At 38.2% G+C, this 17491-nt stretch overlaps 1 protein-coding gene across 1 annotated transcript in view; it reads left to right on the top strand.

The window, feature by feature from the left end:
* The window catches only part of RIT2 (Ras like without CAAX 2), a 174985-nt gene extending 158201 nt beyond the window's left edge, over positions 1–16784 (top strand). Inside the window, exon 5 of the mRNA XM_039702014.1 lies at positions 15152–16784. Coding sequence (XP_039557948.1) covers positions 15152–15379 — 228 coding nt within the window. The 3' untranslated portion in view covers positions 15380–16784. The remainder of the gene's footprint in view (positions 1–15151) is intronic.
* Positions 16785–17491: the final 707 nt, after the last annotated feature.

Genomic DNA, 17491 nt, shown 5'->3' with positions numbered 1-17491 from the left:
TCCCTAGAATGTCACTGATATCTGAATCTCTTACTCTCCTGTTATTTGCATTTAACCTGCTAACAACCAGCTCAGATATTCTTTTTTTGGGCTGCACCTAAGAGAGCTAAAAGGATCCTTACCCAAGAGAAGAAAACTTGTACAATGATAGGCAGAGTTAAACATTTGTATTTTCTATGAGTAACCTTATTGATTTCACAGCACTGCATGCCTTACAAATGCAGAGAACACCAGCAACTGAAAAGGAAGTGAGACAACATCAGACACCTAATCCCTAGAAGACCAAAGAAATTGAAAACTGTTGAATCCTCTTGTGGATGAGCTGTAGTGTAATTTTCATTTAAGCTATTTACTCATCCCATAAGCTTTTCTGCAGTATGCAGTGTGTCCCACCATCACATTATGGAGCCCAAATTTCAGTGTATGTTCCAGAATGAAAGTAGTATTGAACGGTGGATATAGATTAAAATCATTAATCTTTCACCAGAGACATCAGAGAAAAACAACCATTGCCATAAATGTCAAATCTGCATAGGAAAACAAGGGCAAACCAAACCTTTTAATGTGGCTAAAGCTCAGTGTCCAGAGCTGCATGATGAAAATGTGCAGTCATTCTGGATATAAACCAAATTTTCTCTTGGATCATCTTACACCACTGGTGCTCAAAGCTCTTCCCTTCTTTCATTGTGCCCCTGCTCCTACCTGTTTATTTGCTATGGACAGGTACAGCATCTACTCAGAGGTGGGTCACTGCTTGTTACCAGACTGTTTCTTTAGGGTCTGAGCTAAGGTGAAACAGCATTAGTTTTTAATTTACTTCAGTAATTTTTCTTTATTTGTTCATGTCTATGACAAGAGAGTTGAGTATTTCTACTGTATTTTCTGTGTCTCATGTTGTGAGGCCTTCTTTCTCATGGTATCAAAGCCTGCCTTCTTTGATAATATGCAATTTTCTTTGGATTTGCACTCTTATTAATTAAAAAAATTATTAAGAAAAAAGAGTTTAAAGTATATAATCAAGTTTCTAAGTGTGATATTTAGTTAGAAAAACAAAAACAAACCCAGAAAAGGATAAAGCAGAAATCCAGCAGGCACAAAAACTCACACTGTGGTCCAAAAGCTTTAATTTGTACAAATTCTCACTTATATTTACTTACATGGACAGAGCTATCCCTTGTTATGTTCATTTTTACTCACCTGTTCTATTTTCATGTGCATTCTTTGAGCATCCTGTAAAGAAGTTTCAGTGAAGTTGAAGTGAAGGATCTCAGCTGGTGAGGGTACACTCAGTTTACTTAAGTAGTTCAGAGATAAATCAGTTATTTTGGTTTTCAGTATCTTTCGCCTTCAGAAGAAATTTATGAAGTTTTTATGAAGAAAACCATCCCAAAACACCATGTTCAGGCACATAAAGGATAAGAAAGTGCCTGGGAACATCTAAAACATGGGTTTACAAAAGGAAAATCTTCTCTGAGAACATGAGTTCTGTGATGGTTTTCATGACCAGACAACTGACTCTGTAGATGAAAGAAAGGAATTATGTTTCCCTTCAATCTGAGAAGGCTTTCAAATCAGTCTCACACAGTTATTGTAGCCAAATAAGTGTGTCTGAAGTACTGTGCCTGTTTAGGGCTTTACAGCACCAGAAATAACTTGACCTAGTGAAGTGAGTTCAGCAGAAATCCCAAAGATGGTCTTGGGATAGAGCTTAGAAGAGAAACAGTAAAAGTCTGAGACATATGAGCTTGTGGATTTGTTCAGCTTGATGGAATCTCATTCATCTTTGAATGACGACAAAACCAATGGAGATGAGCAGTGAAATGATGAGAAAACAAACAAAACAAAACAAAAAAACCCCCAGACAAAACAACAGCAACAAAAAAAAAAGGCAGAATAAGAAAATATTATTAATTAAGAGGGTTGATTTTTGGGATTTTGGGCTTTTTTTTTTTCACAGGAGAGGTCAGCCAGTGAAACAAATCCCCAAGATTTTTTAAGGAGATTTGCTTCCTTAAAAAAAAGGAAATACAAAATGTGGTTGAGTGTTACATGAGTGATCTGTCCCAGGTGGACCTACTACAAGCAAGTTTGCATCAGGTGACCTAAAGAGTTCTCTTCCACATGAAACTATTCTGTGATTTTGGATGCTGATTTCCGTACATCTTGTAGCAGAAAATATTTAATTACATCTTTAAAAATATGTGTCAACCATAGCAACTGCCTCTTCTTTTTTTTCCACACCTTTTTCTCAAAGATATTGTATCTATCCTCCTATTAATATCTCTTTCACCACATAAAACAAAACTTTACTGCAGGAAGTTGTAATTTTCCAAAACATTTAATAACATTCATTTCATTTCTACAGGTAAAAAAAAATGGGGTGATAGCATGTCCAGAATTGCTAGTGACAGTCAGTAACTGTTAGGGCTTCAAGCACTTAGTGTTTTTCACCAGCTGTTGCATTTAGCACCAGCAATTTTGTTTCCCAAATCTATTCTTATTTATGTGTTTAACAAATATAGAGAAAAAGAGCCATTAGAGAAAAATAAGCAAGCTTGTTGAAAAAAAGAAACAAACCCAAACGTGTTGTTGTCTGTCTCTGTCGCTGTCACAAGTTTGCTGATGGCACCAAGCTGAGCAGTGAGGTCAAACGCTGGAGGGAAGGGATGCCACCCAGAGGGATCTGGGCAGGCTGGAGAGGTGGGACCATGAGAACCTCATGGAGCTCAACAAAGCCAAGTGCCAGGGATAATCCAACTCAGAAATACAGGCGAAGCAGAGAAATTTTTGAAAGCAGCCCTGGGGGGAAGAACTTGGGTTTGATGGTTTGTGAGAAGCTCAATATGATCCAGCCACATGCACTGACAGCCCAGAAAGCCCCAGCTGTGCCCTGGGCTGCATAAAAAAAAAGTGGAACAGCTTGGAGCAACCTGGTCTAGTGGAAGGTGTCTTGCTCTTCTTGCCCAGGGGATTGGAACAAGATGACTTTTTTCAGTTCCTTCCAACCCAGACCATTCTATGATGATTCTGTGATTTCCACCCCATAGCCTGAGCTGTGGTGTTGCTCATTCAGGCATGGAAGTCAACCTGCACAGGTTCCAGATTTATGTAAGAGCCACTGGGATTATCAGTGATTAAATACTGATAATATTTAATCAGTCAGATGCTCCTGAGAAACTGTATCTTTCTTCCCCCCACCCTTAATACTATTAATATTTTAATGTATTATTTGAATATGCAACCTAATGTACTGTTTTCATAGCATTATTTATCATATTTTCTGTGTTATTTGTTTCCCATCTTTCATTTTCAACATTTTTTTCTCATTTTCACTTTTTTTTTGTTAATGGAGGGATGCAGAAGATGTCGTTCACTTGGCTGGTTACAGCACATAATTTTTACTTTTACAAAAAAATTCCAGAAAACCTTTAGAAAAGGGCATCCTGGCTTGCAGCATCTACACATTCTGAAATGTTTTTCTTCATATTCTAAAAGGTGTTTTTCACCTTTACACAGACATTTCCAGAGCCTTTCCAGACTGAAGGCTTGAAATGAATCAGTTGCATGAAGCATGGGAAATAAATAAATGTCAGAAACCACTTCTAATCTGCAGAGGAGCTAATGCTGAATACCTCCCAGTCCTGAAGGGACTCTTTAGAATGGTGTTTTGTCAGAATAGGCACCGAGGTTTTGCTGTAAGACCAACCTTTCCTGCCAAGTATAATGGAAAGGTCCAACCTGATCACAGCAGCATTTGTGGTCTGTGTGTGTTAGTGTGGGCAGATGCATATTCACACGTGCTGCTGGGTAAACTGAGCTACAGCTTTATCAGTGGTGGGCTGAAAAGTCTATTTCTCTGGGTAAGAATATTATCAGTTATAATAATGATTTGGGCTCACAGGGTCTATTAGCATAGTTGTTTTTATATATCAAGACTATCTGCATAATTGGAAGGATACATCATAGATAGAAGAGGTTAAACAGATGCTTCTAGCAAGGAATTTCTTCCATTTTGTTTGTTAAGATTCTATTTTCTCATTCTACCCTCAAGCTAGCATAATAAAGATGTAATCTGTCTTCCTTCCTGCCACCATCCTTCCACCTTCACTCTTCTGCTTCTCTTGTTGTTTATTATGTCCTTTCTTTGAGGCAATAAATAATAAGAAAAAGTCTTGGTTTGGCTTCAAAAAAAAAAAAATTCTAGGGAAACACTATTTGTTAACCTTCAAGCATCACCATTGTTCAAGTTTCCCTTAGTAAAGAATCCAGCACCTCTTGGGGATATAACCAAGAAAGTTTGGTGCTATATTGCACAAAGCTAAGATTCTGCCAGCTGTCAGTTGCCACTTTAGTTACTTTAGGATGCTCAGTTTTACTACAAGTCAAAACCCATGGGCAGGGACTATGGAAGGGTTATCCAAAGAAAGTGTCCCCTGAACAGGGAGCTTGCCAACAGGACAGGTTAACCACAGATACACAAAAAAGTTACCACAGAAACAATGCAACTCCATTACCTTAACCTGCTGCAAAGTGAGGTAGTTGGAGCAAAGTTAGCAATAAGAGAGTTTGTTATGTCTAATTAGTTAAACGTGTTCTTACAGCTCTTCCTACCCACTGACAATTTAAGATTTTTCATTTTTCTCCCTCTGCACATCCATTTCTCCTTTTTATTCCCTTCACATTCAGTCCCCCAGACTCAAATTTTTGTTATGCATTGTCCACGTGCCAGGTCTCATCACACGATAGAGCTTAATGCTCCTTATTCAGCTGTCACTAATGGTTTGACAGTCCTGTATCATGGGTCTCTCATTTCAAATGTTCCTGTGACCACAAAAAACCACTCTTCTCTTCCATGAAGCTCTCCTTTCATCACACTGGAAAGGAGCTGAAAAAGAAAGGCTCCATAAAGCTCCTATAATTTTTTCAATCAATTCATATTCTGCAAAAGTGTAAAATTTTCCCTGAATTAGTATTGACATGGGGAAGATCAATGCCATTAGTTTAATAAAGATACTCTGCAATATTTCCTGTAATGAGATTGTTTGACAGACCTTCCTAATAAATTTCAAAATTACTAAATCCTCAAAATTAATTACATGTTCCAGGACAAACAAACACAATGATTCACCACTCCCATTTTCTAGCAGCTCAACCCCCTCTCATTATATCTAGTAACTTTTTCTTTTAAAAGAAGCTCAAGTAAATCTTCATCTCGTTGCATTGATTAACTTTTTTTCTTTAAAAAACAACTCAAGTAAAACATGGAAGAGTGAAACATTATTCTGTAGACTATGCATAAGACACTTTGAAACCTCATATATTTCAGCATGTGCTTCAGTAAACTCAGCAAATGATCTCTTTAAAAAAAATCTATTTCAGTCCAAATATTTATAAATCTATTTTAAATTCTTCCTCTACCTCTCTTCTGTCAAACACTTCAGCAGCCCGGACAGAATCCCTGAATCCCAGCAGATCATAACTGTGTGGAAATTAAAGGAGGAAGATGAGTCTCTTGTAATTTTCTTTTCACTAGCAGAAACTTAAGATGGTGTTCCCTGTCTGCCTGCAGTCTGGATCTGGGAGTATGTTTAGATGTGAAAACTGTATACCAGAATATCTGTGTGCTGCACTCAAAAGTGATGGGAAGCAGTGTGTGCTGTTAAGACAAAACAACACCCTTTACTGCATATTTTTTGTGACCCTTTTTTTCCATTGTTAGAAACTCATATCCAGCTCAGGCAAAAGCTTCAAATCTTAATTCCAATAGTTTGTCCATGTGTCTAAAAATGAGACATTTAGCAAAACACAAACTTTGGTTCAAAAGATTATTTTACTTCTGTGAATCACTAATACTTTGGTTGTGGGGTGGTATTTTTTCCCCCCTATTTTACAGTTCTTGTTTGCAGCCATATATACAAACATGCACACATAAATACACACCTATTTCTGTCTCTTCCTTGATTTGAATTTAGGTGTCCAGATTCCTTTCTGGTTCCCTTAAAAATTCTTGAATCACATTTCTCAGCAGAGAGAACTGAGGGAAATAGAACACTGAAAGCAGACCCCTGATCTTCCATTGATATTCCTTCTTTATTGTCTCATCTTTTCGTGCCAATTGAGAGCTTTCAGGACAAAATATTACTGTTAGAGACAAAGTTATATAATACCAGGGAGATTTGAAGAGATTACCAGGAATTAAGTTTATTTACTCAGTCCCCAGTGTGCTTACTGCCCATGTCCTGATGAAGAACTGAAGTCGAGTGAAAATTTAATGCCTAACACATAACTGAAAGCACCTTACATGAGTTTACAGATAGATAAAAGATATGCAGGCTGTCTCTACTGGACTGATGTCAACTTGTGCTCACAAAGCAATAGAAACCACTAACAGTGTTAAAATAAGAGTTGAATGCCACTAATTTTCTATTTGCTTAAAAAGAAGTCTAAAATGTACATTTGCAGCTCCTGTTATATGTATTTTTTTTAAAACAAGCCGTCTTCTGGTAGCAGATGATAATTGATTTCTTGTTGCTTAAAAAAACTGAAAAAAATAATCCTTTCTTGTGAAAATATCACTGCAGTTCCTAGATTTTTTTTTTCCTTACAAAAAACAGCAGATGCCCATGTGAAACTGATGCAGAAATGTCTTCTTTTTGCAACCATCTTATGGCCATCTATGTCTTCAGCTGAGTGTTGCAATCAAAGAACCTTTAAAGATGATGGACAATTTAGAAAATTGTCAGATCTCTGAAAAATGCTTTGAGCAATTGACCTGAACTTATTCATCTTGAAGACAGATGCTAAGGATTTAACACTTCCACATTCTCTTCAAATTAGACCCAGAGCTATTGCTGACTGATGTAGGATCATGTGGCTTTGAGTATCCCATTCAGTCAGATCCTGAGGCCATCTCTTTAGAAACACTTCCTGATGTAAAGATGCTTTAACCACTCATCAGTCACGCTTTTGACAAGATAAAGTCAAAAGGATACAGTCTGTAGTAGAGAAGAACAGCTTCAAAGAGTAACCTGCAGACAGCACCCCGATTCTGTAGTGATTCTTGCATGAAATGAGATGTTGATTCAGTTATTTAGCATTGTATCTGTGAAATAATGAAACAACATTTTCATAAGTTGGAAACAATAGACCAAAACATGTGCTTTCTTAGATTTGCAGCTAAACAACTGCATGGAGGATGTTTATTTCAAACTTTGCCCAAAGAACAAATAAAATTACCCGATTTGCAGCTAAACAACTGCATGGAGGATGTTTATCTTTATTTCAAACTTTGCCCAAAGCACGAATAAAATTACCTGGAGGAGTAGCTCCTATGTCACAAGAATATTCTGGATCCAAAAGGTGGAAAAATAATAAAATTCTAAAAATACGAGAAAGACTAGACATATGCTAGTAATTGTCATCACAAAAGATGCTAAAAATACTGATAAATTATTCAAGTATAAATTGAATCTAGAATTTTTTATGTATGAAAATGCATGAGAGATATATTTAAATAAAATAGGTAGTGTTACCTTAGAATTTTCTTGCAAGAGTGTAGAAATTACTGAAACAGAGTAAGTGTCAGTCTAATCTAACAGGGGTCAATAGTGAATTGCATAAGAAAAATTGTTCAGTGATACCTCATCAGATTTCTTTCAACACCCCTAAACAATTTGCTGTTCCCTTGGATCAAATAGAAACATGTTTCTTCCATGCTCAGAACAGACTTTTAAGTAGTGTTTCTTGTCACACCTTTGTGACTAACCAGTTGAGAAGTATATTATTTAGAACAGATCAATCTCTCTGTTTTTGTCTAAAAAATTATTTTTTGTCAAAACTATTAAATGGCTTTCCTTTAGAAAAATGACCAATTAATTTTACAATCCCACGCTCTCTACCCTTCATCCACTAAAAATAATGCACAAAGATCATTACAGAAGAGTTGGAGAATTTTATTTTCTGCATTGCTAAAGCTGCATTTTCCTTCCTGTCCATTCCTTCCTTCCTAGAGTAAAGCCCAGGTTACAAGGGGAAGGGAAAGAATATCTCAACCTTTATAACATGAATTTCTTCAGAGGCTGGAGCAGTTGAGGATGAGATGTGCTTTGCTGGGTCATGTGCTATTTCCATGGCATCCAGGCTCTTCAGGATGTTCACAGAGCAAAACTTCATTTTCTCCTTGGCCCTGTCTGCTAATCCTCCCTACACCCATGGCTATTCAAGGACCCTGTTCTGGTCACCAAAAATGCTTTAGTGTGAAGCCAGCAAAAAAGCATTGCAGAGTGACAAGGCCAAAAGGAAAACACAGAAAAATCTTGCAAGACACATCACTCTAGAGAGGGAGAAGGAGGAACAGAGCTAATTGCAACACTTTCATGATAATAATTAGTTCTGTGGTTTCCTAGTCTAGAAAGCCAGCAAAGCTGAACTTGCAGAATTGCCTTCATGAAGTCAGAGTGAGGTTTCTCATGAAAGCGTTGATATGAACTTTTACTTTAAAGTTTCTCCACCATGTTACTCATTAACTGTGCAGGCTCCTGAAAAGAGAATTGCTTATCTAGGGACTAAGGGGGAAAATAAGGTGCACTTGTTTGGTTTAATAAAAATGCTGTTTTGTGACAGTGGAAAGTAGTTGTGAACTCCAGGGTAATCATGGACAAATCAAATGGCCATGCAGTGTTTGCATTTGGGAAGGGGACCATGCATGAAGGTTAAAATGTGTATGTTTTCAGAAGAAAAAGTTTCAGCATTATACTTCTAAGCAGTAATTGACTTTAAGTTAAAATTCTGCAAGAAAGCAGAATGTTTGATGTTGAGGGAGATAGAAACAAGAAGTTTTAATATCAAGGATTTCCATTTAACTTTTGAATTTGCTGTGCACATGTTTAGACCTGAAACATTGTCATATTGAATGTCTGGCCACAAAAGTTCATGCTGGTTCCACACAAACTCTAGTCTTCAATATTTTTTTCAGACTAAATTGATTTTGAATTGATCTTGATTTTTCTCCTTCTTTCAGAAATATTATTGCTCAGTGGTGAGAATATCATAGGCAGTTTATAAGTGCAAAGATCTGAAGAAGGAGAAGGGTAAAATGCCTTGGAACACTTCTTTCATTTTCTTTTAAAAAGATATCCCATGACATGTATTATGTGAGCAAATAACAACAGTGATACTTGTCTTAAGAAGACAGAAAGATTGATTTTTCTTGGGTTTTTATGTTTCTGCTCATGTCTTAAACCCCAGCCACTGCTGTAATAGCCAAGTGTTTGAGTTTTGACCTGAACAATAGTATTTCACACTTGGAAAGATTCCTATTCCAGCCTGTAGGAAGTGTCTGCCACCATGCCTCTTGATACTTCTCCAAAGAAAAAAAATAACTGTCAAAACTGATGTAGATATAATGGATCTGCTCTTTGCTTAGTGGTTTGCACCACATGTTTCTCAAGAAACAATTCAAATATTTACAGTGAATGCCTTTGGCTGTAAGGAAGGCAGGTGGCAATATAGAGGCAGCCAGCTCAGCCTTTGCTGGACACAGTGCTATCCATAGAAATAATCAGCTTTTCCCTGTTCCAGGCAACAAGTAGTATGAGAGAAAAAGGCCTCAAGTTGACCAGGGAAGGCTTGGATTGGATATTAGTAAAAATGTCTTCACTGAAAGGGTCATCAGGAATTGGGACAGGCTTCCCAGGACAGTGTTGGAGTCACTGTTCCTGTAGACGTTCAGCAGGCATGTAGATGTGGCACTTCAGAATGTAGTTTAGTAGTGGGTTTCACAGTTGCATTAATGAGTGGATTTGATATTAGAGAGGTTTTTTTCCAACCTAAATGACTTTGTGATTGCATTATTAATGAGAAAACATAGTTTTTCTGTGTTGTGTTCTAAGCATAAAATTGGTGGTCAGTACTAGGATTAAAAAAAATCACTGCTCACGTCAGTCAATACTATTTCTTTCCCATTTTGTTGTCCAGGATAGGTTCTATTTCTAGACCCATAAGATTAATTTTCTCTTTTTCTTTTGGCAAATTCACTTATTAGAGACTGAGAAAAATGGCAATACTTTTGATCTCCACAGCTCCTTCTCTAATATGTTATGGGTTTACACCTGTACCAAAAGCTTATTGCATTTGTTCTGATATGCCAGTGGAATGGGCTGTGATGGGGAGGGAACCAAACATGCATGTGGACTCTTCCTGATTGCCTGCCTATCTCTAAACTGATATCCAGGTGCTAATAAACAACTTAGCGCCTGGTTCTTCTTTTCTGGAATGGAAATTATAGAGAAACAGAAAAAAAATCCACCAGACATGAAGGGTAAGACTGTCTGTCTTTCTGGGACATTACTCAGAACTTTTCCTAGTCCAGTTCATGACTTTTTCTATTTCTTTTATTATTTATTGTTTACTGGTGCAGATAAGGCTGCTCAATATGCTGCTGCCCTCCCTATTCACTATTTTTCCTTACAACTCTCATAAATTATTGCCTGTCAAAAATGCAAACCATGATCAAAACCAACAGAAATTCCTCTTATTTCCTTCAGTGGGATTTAGATGAGCACTTTGTTGAGCAGCATGTGTACCTTCTGTCTCTGATCTAGACCATGTGCCTTCAAAGAAAAAAAATTACAGAACAAGGTTTTGGTTATAAAATTATCCAGAATTATAAAACTGAGTTATATGATGACAACCAGGGTAGAAGTCTGTAACAAAAATTTAGGCAAATCTTTACAATGCTTAGCATTCCACCTGCAGCTCCCAGATTTCTCCATGGCAATCTGGAGGTCCCCGTTATGAGGGAAAAACTGCAAAAGCCATCTGAAGTAGACCATACTATTCATGGATGCCGGGATGAAATGCACAAGTGGAAATGCATTGCTTCCCTGCCTGAAGACCCCCACTGACTCACCTAGAGTCAAGCTGTTGACTCTGATAGCAAAATCTCCATCAGTGAAATTTACTTTGAGATCCTTCTGATGCTGCCATGACCAAAAGAGGTAACAAAGCTGAACACAAAATTATCTGATTGTGATAGAGGTTTTCCAGGTAATGACAGTCCAAGGACAAAGGAAGACTATTGATCTTTTTAGTTTCTGTGCATCTTCCATCTCAGCTACAAGTATTCAGGTATTTTTATATCTGCCCATGGGGGCCAATGATTGCCAGTGCCTCCCCACCCACAACCCAGCCCAGGTGGTTTTGTGCAGGAGCTGACCTTAGTGGGGAGCTGGCTGTCATAAAGATGGCAGCTCATCCATCACAGCTTTTGCAGGCTGTCAGCGTTGCATTTAATCGCACTTGCAATTTTCCAGGGGAGGTTTGCCAAAGCCACAAACAGAATCCTAATGCTATATAATGAAGTTTGTAGCAAGTGGTTCCCCTCAGGAGGAAGCTGGGCTGTGTTCTAGCTGCCCTCAGCAATGCAGAGATGGAAAATTCCCAATTCAGCCTGCAGTCCTGTGTGCTGTTGGAATAGGTGTATCTTGTCTAGACAAGATTCAGTTATATGTTGTCACTGGTATATCTTCCTTCTCAACTCACATGTGCTGTCAGAAATGGGCACTCAGAATCTTGCACTTTAGAAAATAAGATTTTCCAGCCGCTAACACATCGTATCTATGAGAGTTCATTCCCCTTTTATGGATTTGGGAGATCTTGCTGATTGATTGTGCTGCAAGCTTCAAGCCCTTCTGTTAATGCTGATCAAAACGCCACCCAAACAAACACAGTTTTTAGAAGTTTGAACCAAACTCAGGAAGCTTCTGTCAGCTCTGAAATTTTAATTTCTCATTATGTTCACTACACCTATCTTCCACTTTTATTCCCTTCTTGAGGTTTAGCAGCACATAAATAGCTAAGTTGGAATCAATATGACCAGAATTATACTCTTGCAAACAATGCCAGATTCAATCAAGAAGGGTTACTCTAAGGATGAGATATAAAGCTCTGTTTCCCAGATATATATTCAATAGAATGACCTGTCTCCCTGACCTGTCTGTCCGTGTCATGCTGACAGATCATATCTTCCACTGATACAGACCCATGGAAGCTGCAATTTGTCAACAAGTCCCTGGGCTGCGCAGATCTGGAATGGATTTCTACAATATAGTTTTTCTTCTGGCAATAAGATGGGAACAGGCTAAATCCCTGGAATTATGTGGGCCTCAGTCACCTCATCAAGCTTTATCCCTTGTTTCTCATTCCATAAGTGTCTAGCCTCTTGGCCGAATGATGAACCAAGAGAAAAATGTGTATTGTTTCTCTAGAAACCTCCTTATATTTACAGATTCTTCAGCAAACAGATTAGTTAAATTACTATAGCTATATTCATTGGTGCTGGAAGCAGCAATGATAATTATTACAATGTTATATTTTAAAAAATTATGTTTTCAGCCTTGAAGCTGAAAAACATCAGCTAATCATCCTGAAATTGTTTGTGCCAGGTGTCCTCCTCCTGCTGAATTAGCTCCTAAAATTTCACCAAAGCAGTTAATCAGTTCCTGAGGGCAAGATTTAAGAAAAATGTCATGCTTTGAAATGAACCATCACCATTAATAACTTTAATGTTGTCTCTGTAATTTGGCAGGAAACTGGAGTCCAAAACCAAAATTTTCTTGCTTTTTAAAGAAGCTCAGCCAAATTTGACCAAGTTGCTAACATCCAGCCACAAAGATATGGGGAGAAACTTTTTCTACATTATTTAATTCTCCTGAGTATTATCCATTTCTCACAGCTCTTAGCAGTCTTGTTTCATTTCAGAGCATAGCATGTCTTCCCTGCAGTTATTCTTCCTTGTAGAATGGAAAAAACATATTTTTAGTCCTAGAAAAGAAGAAAAAAAAGAAAGAAAAAGTCAAAAGAAGGAGCAAAGTGGGGTAAAGACTAGAAATTCACAAAGAAAAAGAATGGGCAATTTTTATATTTGAGTATTTTTGTGCTGACACACTAATTATATTTACGACCCTGCCATTATTTTACATAAGGATATTTTGGTTCATGTTGATTTTTTCTTCCTTTTAGGTAATGAAGGTATGAAATCTTCATTGAAATGCATCTCTGTGCAATCATTTTCTTAGAACTGCAGCATCTTTTACAAAATTAAAAAAAATTCCTCCTTCAGCTCAAATAAGGCATTGAAAGCGAAAAAAAATCATTATAAGGTCCAAAATAAACCAAAATAGTTTTCTATCCAGACAATCAATTTCTCAATGGTGCCCAATAGACATATTGAATCATGTGTTTTGCTTACACAGCTGTCCAGAGAAAAACGAGGACCATATTGCAACCCATCTCTTTTTGCAAAAGCTTGGCAATTATAGCACTTGGAAAGTGGTAACCATCTTTTATTTTGTCAGGAAGTATTATTCAGGTTGGCCTACAACCTCCCTGCTTACCCTCACAAAATTCTTAATTAAATTAAGATTGTACCTGGAGCATAGAGGCCTGATCCTTGCAAATGCTACAAAGTTTGTGATTCAGTGCAAAGGAGTGGTGAGAAATTCTGAGGTCTGTGTTATGCAGGCACATGCTTGGTGCAGATTTACCTCCAGGCTGGAATAAACCAATTTTCTTTTTCCTCCCAAATCCTGTGTCTTACCATATCCAGCCTTCAGATAAGTGGAATAAATGCAATGAGGTGGTGTCATAATTTAATCATAAAGGGCATTTTCTTCATGGTCGGTATGAGAGAGTGTGGCTGTGTCTTGAGTCACAGGGCTTTATTTCCCTAATAAAGATAAATGGCATTTTGGGTGCATGAAGCTAGAAATCAGAAAAAAAAAACAAAAAAAAAAAAAAAACAAAAAAACAAACAAACAACAATCCCAACTAAAACAAAACCGAAGCTAGAAATCAGAAAAAACAAAACAAAACAAAACAAAAAAACCTAAAAACAACAATCCCAACTAAAACAAAACACCAAGCTAAGTCTTGGGATAGACGGGATAGACAGTAGCAATTGATACTTTCCATAGCTTATTAGGTAGGGTTTCACAAGGCCATCTCAAAGTATTGCTTTGACTTTTCATAAAGGTGTTTGGAAAATGACTTGAATAAATCATGAGATGCAAATGTAAATAAAAACAAAGCCTGGTATTTGTGACCTAGAATTTGAATATACACCATACATGCAATTCATATAATTCATTTATTCAGATTTCTGTCCAAATACTGAAAACAAAGGACAGCCTATTGGGTAAGAAGCTAGGTTAACATTTAGAAGCTCACACGGTTTGTTCTGTGTTTTTCTGTGGATCTCCTGCCTGTTATCGGATCAACTCTCAAAGTGTAAAAAGTACCTTAATTGGCAGGCAATGACAGCCTTTGCAATAAGCATTTAAGCTCTATTTGATGCACACATTAATCAGCATGCTGAGCACCCTTCCATTAAGCAGGCTGGCAGGTCAAATGCCAAGAGATAGCCAATATGAAAATTTCAGAAAAAATGAGCCCTGCTTCAAAAGTCAGTGAAAAGAGCTGTGTTGTTTTCCTCTAGGCCCGTCAGTTCCTTAAAATACAGACACATTTCTCACACATTCCACAGAAGCAGTAAGTACACAAAGCCACTTAGGGAAGATGAGCTGAAAAACAAATAGATTTTGGATCTTCATACAGCTCAGGTATGAGCTCAGTGACAGGATTACAGGCCTGCAAAGACCAAACCACTCCAAGGCATGCTCAGAAATTAATGTGACTGAAAAATATTAGGGTATGAAAGCTGGTGTGCTTAAGGAGTCAAGTTGCCTCCAGGATTAGGTTAATGCTCTACAAGGATTTTCTAGGGCCTTAATTCTGTGTAAGTCTTTCTAGTCATCCATTCCAGGCTATAGAATAAAAGTACCAGCTCTGTCAAACCAAGGATTATGGTACTAAAGAGAGGAAATACATGGAAAAATTGATGCATCAGAATTAGGGACATAATACACCTGAGAAAATGAATACTGCCAGTTTGCTGTGTTCAAATACCTCATGGATTCAGCCTGATCCTTTCACCCTTGAATCCTTATCTGTTGGATGCTGTCAGATTATTTTCCTGGTCAGTGATTTGCAGGACCTGAGAAGTCAGACTATATATATATATATTGTAACATTCTCATGTTGATTAATGTTTTGCGCATTAGGCAATATTTATGGAATTTTCTTTTCTTTGTAGGTCTCAACTGAAGAAGGAATGAGCTTAGCCAGAGAATATTCCTGCTCCTTTTTTGAGACTTCAGCTGCGCTCCGCTTCTACATTGATGATGTCTTTCATGGACTAGTGAGGGAAATTCGAAGGAAAGAGTCCTCTCTGTCCATGATAGAGAAGAAGATGAAGAGGAAGGACAGTCTGTGGCGGAAACTGAAGGGATCCCTGAAGAAAAAAAAGGAAAGTACAACCTGATGACAATTCTCTATGAGCCACTCATCAGGAGCTGAGCACAGTAACCTGTAATAGTTCAAAAAGGCAGCATTGACACAGCATCTTCCAGGCCAGGTCCTGGAGTTCCTTCCCTTCAGCTCTCATGCAGAAGTTGTTCTTTGAGGGCCCATTTAATGGTTTCCTTGTGACTCTTCTGTTCTATAGTGTCATTTAGCATACCCTCTCATATCTTTTCTGCAACTCTGAGTGGAGAAAATACTGTGTGTTTTTAAAGTATGCTCCGTGGCTGGTCTTCAAATGCTATGAGTTACGCCAGCATCCAAGGCAGAACCAGCTTCCACCAGCTCTAGGACAATGGATACACTCATTGCCTCCTCCTCTGCATGCACAGGTCATTTCATCATCCCAGGAACGAATGGCATTGGTTTCAATGGACATTGTGACTCTTTAAGGACTTTTGGGATGTGACCTTCAGCTTTGCATTGACATGTAGGTTTAGGGTTAGCGTGTGCTCCACCTGCACGCCTGTGTCTGTGTGTGAACGTGTCTGTGAGCCAGGCCCAAAGGGAGCCTGGGGACTCACAATTCTGACCCCATCCCCATTGTGTCCTGCCCAGACAGCGGGCAGGTTTTGCAAGCAGAGTACAAGTCGTGCACCAGCCCTGCAGAGGCTGCAGGGGTACTGCTCTCCCTCCTCTGAGCTGCACTTGCTGGGGCTGGTTGGCAGATATTCTACAGACATGCTGTAAAGTGATACAAGAATTTGTGTTGGAAAGGAACCTTTTAAGGCCACCTGGGCCAAAGCCCTGCAATGGACAGGGAGACCTTCAACTTGATCAGGTTTCTCAGAGTCCTGTTCAGCCTGACCTTGGATCAGGGCATCCACCACCAATCTGGGCGTCCTGTGCCAGTGCTTCACCATCAGCCACACTGCCCTGTCCCACCAAGGAGATCACAAGTGCTCTCTCTGTCCAATGAGGCCCAGAGCCCTCCCTGGAGCAGTGCAGCTCTGTCCCAGCATGTAATAGCATCTGTGAGTAGCATCCAGCCCTTGACTTACTAGAGAATTGCATCAGCTCAATCACCATTGCTCACAGTCCTTGACCATCCAACTGAACCACTTGACTAAGCAGTTGGATAAGTCTTTTATATTATTCCTTTTTAAAGCCGGCATGAAGTAAAGTATATGCTCCTAAACATTTTTCCCCCCTAGAGTTCCTTTAATGTTGTTGCTATTTATACATTTTATAGATAGAAGACGCATAAGTTTTGTCAAAAATAAAAATTGTGATTTTCATGGAGACATACTAGTAGTCAGTGTCATTTGTGTCTGTTCTGGAGTGATAATTGATATTTTTTAAAAAAATGTCTTTTTGTTATTAAATGTTCCTTTTTCACTTTTCTTCTGTGATTATTTTGCAGAGGTTCAACCAATTATATTTTGCATAATCTGGGTGCGACTAGATTTTTTTTTTCCTCTATAAAATTTGGAAAGGTTATGGTACTGTGAATAACATTAGTTCATTAAAATCTAATGCTTTGTTCTCCACCCTCCCTTCTTTCAAGGGAATCCAGGTCAAAAATCCTTTATCAAAAGTAATGGTTTTCTGTACTTTTTTAGATATATGTGGCTATATTTCTATTTGAGAAAGATTATTTTGGAGGAATACAAATACATGTACCCATTCAAGGTGAATTTTCTGCTTCCTGTCTCTGAAAGATGAAGTCTGCATTTACACCATTATAATTACTATTATTACTCTATCTGTATTGCCACAGAGATTTTAGATCAAGTGTCCTAGAGAAATATGTGCATCGAAAAGATGCGCTTGTCCAAAGAGTTTATGAGCTAAGTATTAGTGGAGGGACAAGAGGATGCACTGGACAGATGGCAGCTCTGAGACAATAAATAACAAGGGGAAACATCTGTGTCTGTTCCAATCCTGCACACTGCATAGGGGCGAACGAAGCAGTCATTCCCTGTGTAAGAGAGCATAGAAATTGCCACCCTGAGAAACCTTGAGGGATGGTCTTTGTTCTTTTCAGGCAGATGCCTGAGTTTTGAGTCAATTGAAAATCATTTAGTGTTGGTTATGTCATTTCACAACCCCCTCTCCACCACTAAGGGATATA

This window comes from Passer montanus, unplaced genomic scaffold, assembly GCF_014805655.1.
Source record: "Passer montanus isolate IOZ18808 unplaced genomic scaffold, ASM1480565v1 scaffold152, whole genome shotgun sequence".
Classification (NCBI taxonomy): Eukaryota; Metazoa; Chordata; class Aves; order Passeriformes; family Passeridae; genus Passer; species Passer montanus.
The sequence above is the reverse complement of the archived record's forward strand: the minus strand, read 5'-3'. Positions and strand labels throughout refer to the sequence as shown.